This window comes from Culex pipiens, chromosome 1 (assembly GCF_016801865.2).
Source record: "Culex pipiens pallens isolate TS chromosome 1, TS_CPP_V2, whole genome shotgun sequence".
In the NCBI taxonomy this organism is placed as follows: Eukaryota; Metazoa; Arthropoda; class Insecta; order Diptera; family Culicidae; genus Culex; species Culex pipiens.
The window spans coordinates 31,985,676-31,997,868 of NC_068937.1; the positions used below are offsets into that span (position 1 = coordinate 31,985,676).

Sequence of the window (12,193 nt, forward strand, 5' to 3'; positions counted from 1 at the left end):
AGTTACACACATTTTTCTAAAACGAGCTGCAAAAAACTTCCAAGAGATCTTTTTTTCTTTTTTTTCGTTTTTAGAAAACACAAAAAAACTATTCAAAAAAATATGTTTTATACATGAATTGTTTGATAAACTTATAAACTCCAAAACCCTTACGCATTTGATGTAAAATTTATCGTCATACTATTTTTACAATCAATTGTTTATAAAAGTGCGTTTAGGGAGACTTGATCCCTGCATTTTTACAGTCACTGGAATCAGCCTCAAGATTAATTAATTGGGCTGGGTTTTCATACATAGTTTCCTTTAGTATAGTTGTACATAACTTACTGCAGTTTGAACCTTTTTTCAAAAGTTTTGTAAACAAAAATTTCCAGCTTTTGTAAACATGCTTAATTTTGGTCGAAAAAATAATATTATATGTTTTTAAATATTTTACATACTAAACTTGTTATATTTTGAACACAAACGTACAGGTTTTATGTGAAATTGCTGTTACTTATAGAAAATTAAAAGTTTGGATGAATAAGAAACATTTTGCTTAAGATTTCTTCAAAATGTTGAAAGGGGGATCAAGTTACCCCTAACATTTTTAAAATGCCGGTTTAAAATATTTTTTTAAAACGCTTGGCATGATTCGAAGAGTTCATCTGATGAAATACCCTTATTAGCCAAACATAGATGAATGTTTAAGCTTTTAATTCATGCAATAAGTTTATAGTTTTGTGAGAAATTGACAGAGTTATGTGCGATACAAAAAAAGGGGATCAAGTCACCCCACTCTCCCCTACAGTAGAACATTTGATGTCTTGATGATTTTTTTTGGCAGATACACGTTTTAAGGTACTGTGCAGTGAAATTTCACAAAAAAAAACAAAATATTTTTAAAAAGGTTCAATAATGCTGAAATGATTATCAACGGTGGAAAAGTCTTTTTAGGTTGTTTTACAGTAGATTCTCTTTGTGTCAATATTGAAAGGACCGTCGAGAGCGGGAGGTGTCGAATTATAAAACGAAAAAATCGAAGCATGCTTTTGGAGGGACTGAAAAAATTATTGACAAATGGAGCAATATTGTTATCGAGAAGATTGACAGCCAGGAAGTCGACTGTAGTTGATTGCGCGTCAATTTCAATTCAAACTTTATCATTTTTTAATTTTTTTCCTATGATTTTTCGTGCTAATATTAAAAGGGAGTGAAAAAAACTTTGTAAAATAAATATGCAACGGTCCTATGTGAACTCCAAAATGAGAAAGTTGCATGTTCACAGAATAGTCCGCAGCTGGATAAGTCATACATTTGATGTAATGCTCTTCCCGTAGCTTTTTGCTCCAGCGGTTACTCATCAACATGCATTTTCAATCAGACCGACAGTACCGTGTTAATCTACGCGATCGATAAAAGTTATTCGCTTCCAAATTTGGTCACATAGGGTAAACGTTCTGTTTTGGACAGCAAAAATAATGGTAAAATCTGTATTGATGCCAGGCTGGCTCTGCCAGCCATTGAGTATTTCTAGATTAAATTTTCAAAAGGTCCTATCTGCATAGGAAACCCATGAGGGATAGGTTGTTTTGAAAATTTAATCTAGATTTTACGTTTTCAAAGGTAAAATTTGTTCCGTTTACCCCAAAACCTGAAATTTATCTTATCAGTCCTGATAATTCTTGACCTATGAATGTGATTCACATTGTTGCGCTGATATAAATTGGGCCTAACTCATAGCACCGTCAGTCACTGCACTTTCACGCCCTAATCATGGAGGTAAACATCGTGTACCCGCTGGCGGTCGTCGCCATCCTGGTCTGGTTCTACCACCGGCTAACCCGGAACTACGGTTACTTCCACGAGAAACCAATCCCGTCGATGGCCGCTAAGCCGATGTTTGGTAGCACCAAGCCCGTGCTGACGAAGAAATGCTCGTTCAACGAATTCATCAAGTCGATCTACGACCAGTACGAGGGTGTCAAGTGTTTCGGCTTGTTTGACGCCAAGCAGCGATTCTTCGTGCTGCGTGATCCGGAGCTGATCAAGAAGGTTGCTGTTAAGGATTTTGACCACTTTGTGGATCGGCGGCCATTGTTTGGCGATCGAACAAGTGAGAATTCTAATATCATGTTTTTGAAAACGCTGGTTGGTCTGAAGGACCAGAAGTGGCGGGATATGCGAGCAACACTGAGTCCTTTACTGGAAGCAAGATGAGGGCCATGTTTGAGCTGATTACTGAGTACAGTGAGCGAATGGTGCAGGTCGTGAGGGGTGAGGCTGCTGGAGCGGGATACGTTGATCAGGAGATGAAGGACTTTTTCAGGAGGATCGCGAACGATATCATCGCTACGTGTGCGTTCGGATTGCAGGTCGAGTCATTCAAGGATCGCGACAACGAGTTCTTCACGATGGGAAAGGAGATGTTGAACTTCAAGCGACCGTTTGTGATCTTTCGGGTGATTGCGTTCAAGCTGTTCCCGGGAATCATGAGCAAGCTCAACCACGACATAATCGGTAAGGAACAGTTGGAGTACTTTACGCGAATCATCCGAGATACCGTGGGAACACGCGAAGCTCGTGGAATCGTCCGCTCAGACATGATACAGCTGTTGATGGAAGCTCGGAAAGGTACGCTAAAGCACCAACAGGAAGCTTCCAACACTGGAGCCGGTTTCGCAACGGTGGAAGAATCTCACATCGGCCAAGTAACCTCGAACAGAGCGATAACAGAACCGGAATTCATCGCTCAGTGTCTGATCTTCTTCCTGGCCGGATTCGACACAATCTCCACGGTGTTTACCTTCATGGCGTACGAGTTGGCCCTCAACCAGGACGTCCAACAAAAGCTCCACCAAGAAGTGGTCCAAACCAACAACCTCCTGAAAGGTAAACCCCTCACGTACGACGTCCTCCAAACACTGACCTACCTGGACATGGTCGTTTCGGAGTGCCTCCGGAAGTGGCCCGCCCCGGCGATCGATCGACTCTGCGTCAAAGACTACGTCCTAGACGACGGCGAGGGCCTCAAGTTCACCATCGACAAGGGCTCTTGCGTGTGGTTCCCCGTGCACGGCATCCATCGAGATGCCAAATACTACCCCGATCCGGAGCGATTCGACCCGGAGCGGTTCAGCGAGACGAACAGGGCGAGCATCAACCCGGCGGCCTACATGCCGTTCGGAGTTGGACCGAGGAACTGTATCGGGTCGCGCTTCGCGCTGATGGAGATTAAGGCGATCGTGTACCAGCTGCTGTTGAGTTTTAGCTTTGAGCGGACGGAGCAGACCGAGGTGCCGATTCAGTTGGCCAAAGGGTTTGTCAATTTGGCCAGTGAGAATGGGGTGCATCTGAGGTTGAAGTTGAGGGAGTAGTTTAGTACGGATTCATTCTAAGCGAATTTTGAATATCACGCAGCATTATTTATTTTAAAAAAATCCAAGGGAAAAATAATGTTGATGTTTACCTATTTTTTATTCATGTTAAGATACCATAAATTAAATAAAAATTGAATATACTTCAAATGATCAAATTTGCGTATTCAACTATTTAACCTTAAATTCAGCATGATCCAAATCAAAAGTGCTCCAAAAATAACCTGGCCAGGTTTTTTTGTTTGGCGATAAGGGTGATTCTATTCGAGTCAAGGTGGTCAAAAATTACATTTTTTGCCAGATCTTTCAAATGGTTGAACCGGTTTAAAATTGATGGGTTGCAAAAGAAAAGTAGTTTGCTGGGCATTTAAATGAAAATATCTTTTAAAAATACTTAAAATAGAAATAGACTCAACAACGATTTTTTGTTTATTTTTACTTTTACGAAAAGTTATTCTATTCCTTTTACAAGCAATTAAAAAATATGTTTCCCAAATGTATTCTAATCAGTCGAGTGCATTGGGGCACGCCCATTTTCCTATTTTCAGCTTAGTTCTTTTTTCTTCCAGCGCTCTTTTGGGTCTGCTTAGTGCTGCCAAAATTGATGAAATTTTAAGCGAACACTCACGAAAAGTAGCATCTATAGGGACAGTTTCCTGGCATCACTGGCTCACTACAACAGGCGCTGCTGGTGGTGTTGGTGGCCACCCTTTGCTCTTTATTTGCCTTCGCTCCTCGCTCGGTTTTCTTCAGCCTTCGATTGGAATAGGTCGTCAAAAGTCAAACATCAAAAGACTTGGTGCGTTTGTTTTTTTGATTGCGCTTGCTAATTATTTACATGTTCCGGGATTATTTTTCAAGTGAGTGACTTACTAATGTTCAAAAGAACTTGTCGCGAATGTTGGGAGCAGTTTTGTATCGAAAGCGCAGTGAAAATGTAAGCAAAAGTGAAAAGATGATTTTGACGATATTCATTAAGCGGTTGAGTGCTGCTTGCGTGTGTCACTGTGTGTGCAATGAAAGTGATGAGAAATGGTCTCGCAAAATTGAAATTTTGATCAAAAGGGCATTGAATTTGAACTTTTTGGCCAGTAAATGGCATAAATTTGCGTGCTTACTCAAGGCGGTGCTGTTGCTGGTAAGTTTATAGCCTAAATAGTATTTTTGGAGATTTAATCGATCATCAAACTCTCCATATGACGAAGATAGGTGTTTGATTAGAAAGGGTATATTTCCCCTACGAGCAATTCTCTTTGAAATCGATATTTTTTCATTAATTTTAATTTTTGTATATCTGTTCATTTTTGTAAAAAAAATCCGTCTTAAACTTTTTTGGTGCCTTCGGTATGCCCAAAGGAGCCATTTTGCATGATTGGTTTGTCCATTAGTTAAATAAGAGAACCAAATAAAATTAAAGTTAGTTAATTTAAATTGAAGCAAAACTCAGCAGAACACACACTGTAACATAAAAAGGCCATGTCTTGAGTGACTATATGGAATAAAACAAATAAGTAAAATAAATAAATATAGATTTTCAGATTTTTTTTTGAAAAAAAAATTGCGACCAATATCTCGTTTTTTTTGAAAAAAAAATCAGTATTGATTCAAAAATTCATAACTCGATCGAAGATGATTTGCCTGCTCCGGAAATTTCTGAAAAGTTGGCATTAGATGTCCCTTAAAACAAATCAGAAAAAAAAATAATAGTGTTTTTTTTTGCAAATAAGTTCTAGTGACAAAAAATGAAATAAAAAATAAAATAAAATTGACCGTGTAACATTTTTTTCAGTGCGGTCCTTATCCATACTTACAACTTTGCCGAAGACACCAAATCGATCTAAAAAAAAATCCTTCAAAAGATACAGATTTTTGAATTTTCATACATTATTTTTGTACGGACGGCTGCCAAATTTGTATGGAAAATTATATGGAAAAACTAATGGTGGCTTTTTTGGGCATACCAAAGGCACCAAAAAAAAAGATTCAGCTGGATTAAAAAATACAAAAAAAACAAGTGACCGAAACCTCAGAAAAAATGCTCATGCCTGATAATACATTAGAGTGACACAAAAAAATTGGAAAATCTTTGTTTGGTTTTATTCCTTAGGGAAAATTAAGCATGTGTGGTGTAAGGAAAATTTTAGAGTTTATCCAGGAAGGTTGTGTTAATTGTGTGGAAATTTTGATTTTTTTTTTGTTGGGTTTAGTTATAAAGTTTACGATAAGAACTTTTTTTTAATGGTTGCAGAAAACGAATTGTATAGAATACATCTGCAGCAAAAAATGAATGAAATTATATAAAATAAGTTTCTATAATCTTTAGCAAATAAGCAGTTCTTCAAAAAAAATATTTTCTTCTTATATTATTTTTTTTTGTAAAATTTTAAATTTGGTTTGGCATTTTATCTTTGAGATGTCTGTATTTTTTTGTTCTGTTTTTCAACTTTTTAAGTTTTAAGGGGAGAATAAAGCGCAGCTCCGTAAAAAGATTTTTTTTTTCAGCGAAAACTACACAGTAAAAAAAATCATGGTAATATTACATCTGGGATTTGTTTGCTCATCGGTTACCCAAAATAAGACATCTAACAAATCGTGATTCGATTATACGAAGTGAAATTTTTCCGAGTACTTCGGTTAATACTGACCAACAATTGTTCTGAACATTTTCAAATCATGGGAAAGTATAAATTAGAAGGACCCCACAATCACGAGCAATTTGATATTTACCTTCAGAAAAAACCTACCAGAAGAAGTTTTTGCTGATTTCAACAGACCAACCGACAGAGTCCAACACTCAGTTCTTACTAGGATTTTGTTTACTTCTTCATTTTTTTATTATCGTGCATTATGTAATATTGACTGATCAATTTCACTGCCTTGTACTACTCCACTACACAAATTTTGCTTATCGTTTTTATTTTTCTCAAAAAATTGTAGAGTTCCGTCAATTAACACTGAGATGAGAATGACAACTGTCATTTTTGCGGTTAATGCCACATACAGTAGAATTTCTGCCAGAGCAGATAATAACACATAAATTCTAGGGGTTCTTTAAAAGGTCCTAACGTCATGATTCGAATTCCCAGACGCTTCGAAACCCGGACACTTCATTTTGTTTTATCAATTATTTGAATATAAGTTCGCATTATGAATGCCAAAACTGTGTTATTTGATGAACTCCAACATCAACTTTCATTTAAAGTTTGTTTGAACGCTGTAGTTAATGCCAAAACAATTAAATACAATAAAATTATAAGTTTACCAAAAATGCGAAACATTTCACTTGAAATATTTCATAGGCGTTCGAAGCACCGAAAAAGGCAAAGCAGAAATTTATGGTTACGATTTCCTTAAATTCTAGCAAATGTTTATATAAACTATCGATTGTTTTGATGTTAACTGCTTATTTGAGACCTAAAGAATGCCATTCACTAACATTTCAGTCCAAATTTGTGCGATTCATAAGTAAAATCGAGTGTCCGGAATTCGAAGCAAAAGTGTCCGGATTTCGAATCAGCTTTTATCAGTGTCCGGGATTCGAAGCACAACAAGTCATTTTAATTTTGGAATTCTGATGAAAAATTGTTTGAAAAGACATATTTTGCATGCATTTTCTTGAAACTGACTGTTTATACTACATCCTGATGATAATTCTACATTTCCAACTTATATCATGATTTTTTGCCAGCTATAACAAAAATGTTCGGATTTCGAATCATGACGTTATAAGCTGTTGTGTTTAATATGATTTTTTTAAACTCTAGAATTGCAAAAAAAAAATCACTAGATTTGCTGTCAAATATTTCTGGCAGCATTTAGCAAAAAAAAAAAAAAATCATGGATAAGTGAAATTTTTGACAAAAATCGGCAAAATCGAACCAGATAAATCTCGCTATTTCCAATTACGATTCAATTCGGATTAATTTATAAATAATCAAGTTACTGTCAGTCCGTTTTCAATAAATATCTTAGTTTTCAAACTATTGTATACTAACATTTTTTCCATAATGTGTCTCATTTCGTGTATCGTAAACAATATCTCAATCAATTGAAATGCATCGTATCATTAGGTTTTCCGCCCACCGATATTCCAACTGCACTGCTAGACAGTAATGACCGCCCTCCCGCCAGTAAAACAATAGACTGACACTTGACAAAGGGCACGTACCCTTTCTTGCCTGGCCCTGCCCGCGGCAGACAGATTTGGTGATTTGGCATTCATAACCCAACACGTCGACTTATGCGATTATTTATTTCGATTATGTGGTGCACTTGCTTGCAGCAAGTCAAGTCGTTTAGTTATTCCGGTGACGAACCTGCACACACACGCACACGTAACGATTTTAAGATTGGCAGTTTTCAATGGCACTTTATGGCAGACAGCCACAGATTGGCATCGGGATTTTCTATGAATATTGACGACTAGAATGAGGTAGAAGGTTCTGTAATTGTTTTCTTTATTTGGGTCGACATGAACAATTGAAAAAATATTGGGACTCAAAATACTTTCAGGCTATAGTTTCCAAAACTGTAAGAAAATCTAAAAAAATAATAATGGAGCAACGATCTTTTTTTATCTATTATTCATTAGATAAATTGAAATTTAAATACACGTAGCTTGAAATTAATGAAAACAAGTTTTTTGCACAACTTGACCCTCCAAATAAAATTAAACTTTTTTATTTATTTTTTTGTATCACTAATAAAGATTATCAACAAAGTAGGAGCATAGGACTATTGTTACAATCAAATTGCTTCAGAACTGGATCCAAAGAAACAATAAATCTGGATGATTACCAAAAAAAAATTGTTTGCTTTGTATAAAATCAACAAACTAAAATTATTTCAAACATATTTGTTTGTCAGAGGAAAAACAAAAAGATTTTAAATTATGGATTCAAGCCGAATTGAAATTTTCGAAAAGTTCGATATTAATAAATGTTTTTTACCTGTTAACATTTATATTTTCAACTTCCAAAGTTTCATCTGTCGTCATTTTCGACCGCACTCAATTCCATGGCTAAAAAAATGATAAAAAATAAAAATGCTGAAACTCTGTAAATTCGCACGAAATCGGAAAAAATATCCCGCTTCTCGTAAAACTTTTTCATTAGAGTTAATTTTAGTCCTTGATCAAAAACTTGGTGTCCACTTGTTGACATCTCTTAGCAGCAATGCGGTACTACTCCGGCAGAGAAATGGTTTTTCAACAATTTTCTGAAGAATCAATTGCTCAAAAACCGTCCAACTTCAAAAGTTTTTTTTAAAGATTTTATGGAAATTCTTGGTTACAACATTGAAAAAAATATTATTTTTTCAGTGAACATTCAGGCTATTACAAACTTTATTTCAAGCGCAAAGTAGCCTAATGAAGTTTGAACATAACATTATCTTTCATTTTTATTTTATTTTAGTTCATTTAAAACAAATAGAATTATTGCAAATTTTTAATGTACAACACGCCAATAGGGGTTTTTCGTCTTAAGTTTCCAACACTAATATTCAATAGATTTCCTATGATTTCCATAAACATATTGCCATAATTATCTTAACATATTTGTACAAATTTTGGCAAACACTGCGATTAGTAAATATTCATGATTTTAACACAAAATTGCATGTTCTAAAAATATTATTACACTCTCTAAAAAGCACTGATTTAGAAAAATACATTGTTCAAGGATTTATGGAAAATTCCATTCTTTCCGAGACAAAATTCCCGAATCCCGGAATATTTTTAATTGAAATTGAAAAAAACACAAATTTTGGATTTATTATACAGATTTGGTTTTGGAAATAGATGATCATTTGAATACTTAGTAATTGGTAAGAATTTCAAAGCATTAAAATTTGTATATGACATATATCAGCAATCAGCATGAATTTAGCTTATTAAGCAAAATTGTTAGAATTTTAGTTTTATTAACTTGAAAAAATATCGTATTTAATCTTTTTTCATCAAACACCGGCATCTGGAGCAAATCAGGACAAAAGTAACAAGTTAAGACAGCTGTTTAAACCATTTTTTTTTGCATATTGATTTGATTTTTTGATTGATTTCGGTCAAAACAGGAACAGAACAAAACAAGTAGCAAATTTCCGAATGTACACAGAAAAAAAAGTGTAAATTTACCCGGCACTGAAATCATGTTTTCGATGTAAACATGCTCAACGTAATTTTGAAATACATTTTAAAACGTTGTATTGCATTTAAAGAGCCTTGTTGTAAACTGAGTTTGAATGTAATTTATGAATCTCATGTAAATTGATTTATGTTTCTGCAAAATCAATAATTTGTGAATTTGAAAAGCATGTAAATTTAATTCCGATGTAAAATTTTCTAATTGTACACTCGTACAGCATTTAAATTTAAATTGCAAAGTTTGCGTTGCGGATGACAGTTCAAGCGGAAGACAAAAACAAATCAGTTCATTGTTGAGATGCTTTGTGAGCAGTGAAGCAAAAAGCTGGATTTCGCTCAGGTTTGTTGCAATAATAATGATACCTAATGTAAACAAATAGTAATTCGAGTGACACTTTTCTTTAGGCTCATCGCATTGTAAATACGGATTGCAACCCGTTCAAATTACATTAGATTTGAGCAGAATGCAATTGTTCTTTACATTTTCTTCACGTCTCGAGCAGAATTGCAAGCGGCAGAATAATCTGCACTTAATAAATCGCTCTAGTTGATGCATGATGAGCTTTAAACCAATCAGGTGAATGACGGAGGAAGTCCAGTTGCTGGTCGAAACCGGAGAGGCAAGCAAGGTTGGAACGGAACGGAACGGAACGTCGGCAGTTTTTCTGCTCAAACTTACCAAGTCACGGACACACATCAGGACTTCATCGGTGCCGCCTGTTTTGATTGTTCAAATCGAAAGTATCCTGTTTGTTGGTTCATGTTGGTCAGCTCTTCAGATACGGTGGTCATCGGGGCGTTCCGTCATCTTACTTTCTCCAGCACGACGATGTCCAGATGGTTGGCGAGCAGCTCCTTTGGGGTTAGCCCGATGATCGGGTCCCGATCGTTTTTGGCCAAGAGCAGGCGTTTATCCCGAGTGTAGGTTTGCCGGAAACAGATTTGATCTTCAGCAGCGTGGAAGAATTTCAGCGTCCCTTAGTAAATTCGTTTCCACGGTGCTGAACTCGGTAAGTTAACACTCGGCAGTTTTTGATAGTTTTTTTTTCTTTTATACAGCATTTTTTTACTATTTTTACCAAAAGATGTAAGTTTAAACTGTTTTGCCCATCACAACAAAGAAAAAATAACTGTTCTGATAGAACCCGTTTGGCAGATCCGTTTGACAGACGGGAATCAGGCGCCGTGTTTCAAGCCGTCAACACAAAAGTGTCGGAGCTGGCATTTCAACTCCGACAAAAAGTACATCTTCAGTTCTACCCAAAAGTGGGTAAGGGAGTTTTCTGAGTATTTTTTTCTATCAGCGGTATACGCACTTCGGAAGGAACCGGTCAAGAAAAAAATCAAATGGGCAGAAGCGGCAGCGCAAGCAAGTCAGAGAGGGTGAAGAAAAGCCCCAAGAAATCGCTCCCTCTCCTTTGTTCTGCTGTTCGTGAAGCTGTTTCTTGACCCCTTTCCTTCCGATCTGCATACTAGCCTATCCTCAGCAAATCGATTTTCTGCTGTTAGAATTCTGGAGCAACACGAGAAAAGGGCGCATAAGCATTTTAACAGTTTGAACTATTTCTTATGCTTCAGGTAACGTTTACACTAAACTCGAATTGTAAAACAATAGCTGGCCTCGTCAGCTATATTTCAACACTGTATAATTGGTTGGGTTGAGTAAAATAGTTGCATGTATTTCGTTACACGTCTTGTTCCGGGAGCTAATGCTAGAGACCCTAAATTGGGAGACTGGTCTAAGTTTTTTAAATCGATCTGGCAACTTATGTTTTGAGCTTGGCAACACTGATGAGTTTGGCTGGGCGTAAAGCAAATGCTCGTTTGGATACGTCAAACTCGTGTCTGTTTGGGTACGTCAAATTCACTTCGACCAGTCTCCCTATTTAGTAATCTCTAGCTTATGCCCCATTTTCAAATGTTGCTCCAAAATTTTTAAGTTTCAATAGTCAAATATTGCTTTACAAAATACTTCGAGATTTTTTTAAGATCCAGTGAAATTTTATTTTTCCGCTTTTTGGGTGTTTTTGAAACCGCCTTGAGTCAGAGTTATTCTGAGCAAAAATATAAATTTATTTAAGTTAGATTGTTTGAAAAAGTTTGGCAGCTTATAATGTTACTAGATTGATTGATTGTTTATTTGATAAATTTTCCTTGGACAGAAAAAGCCACTGGAATGCTGACATAAAAACCTTCTTCTTTTCGATAAAAAAAATACAATAAATAAATGCAATTATAGATGGTACTACTAAGGTAAACAAACAACAACGCAACCTTCAAGTCATTTAGAGGCTTGGTGGTCAAAGTTTCAAATTAACCCACGGGCAGTCGCGTACGTGTACTTTGTACACACTTTGTAACGGCACTTGTAAGAAATGCCAAAACACGCGACTTCCCGAAGGTTAAAAACCACTTGGGGACAGAATAAACCACCCTTTTTCTGCCTTATAAAAACAATCAAATTTACGAAATTTGAGCTAAAATATTTCACTCCTGGTAGCTACTCTTATTTTACACTCCGTAATTGGTCCACTTCCCAGTCAACTCAATCAGAATTCAGAAACGGAATTCAATTCGAATCGTTTACGTATTCTATTTCAAACGCAACAACCGATTCCGTGTACGTACTGCGTGACTGCGTTACATTGTTTTACTTGAAATACAGACTTTTTCAGTCAAGTACAGATCTTCCATA

General features: G+C 36.1%; 2 protein-coding genes across 3 annotated transcripts in view; one reads left to right on the forward strand and one right to left on the reverse strand.

Annotated features, from left to right (window-relative positions):
* The window catches only part of LOC120419617 (nose resistant to fluoxetine protein 6), a 62,356-nt gene that overhangs the window by 46,738 nt on the left and 3,425 nt on the right, over positions 1 to 12,193 (reverse strand). Inside the window, exon 1 of one of the 2 annotated variants that reach the window (XM_039582359.2) lies at positions 10,178 to 10,337. The exons of the other annotated variant lie outside the window; for it this stretch is intronic. The gene's annotated coding sequence lies outside the window, so the exon portion shown is untranslated. Of the gene's footprint in view, positions 1 to 10,177; positions 10,338 to 12,193 lie in introns of those variants that run through there. 2 annotated transcript variants of the gene reach the window in all.
* LOC120419618 (probable cytochrome P450 9f2) lies at positions 1,726 to 3,436 on the forward strand. The gene is given in 2 exon segments (XM_052707419.1): positions 1,726 to 2,179; positions 2,182 to 3,436. Coding segments are annotated over 2 exon segments (1,599 nt in total). The 5' UTR covers positions 1,726 to 1,755; the 3' UTR covers positions 3,357 to 3,436.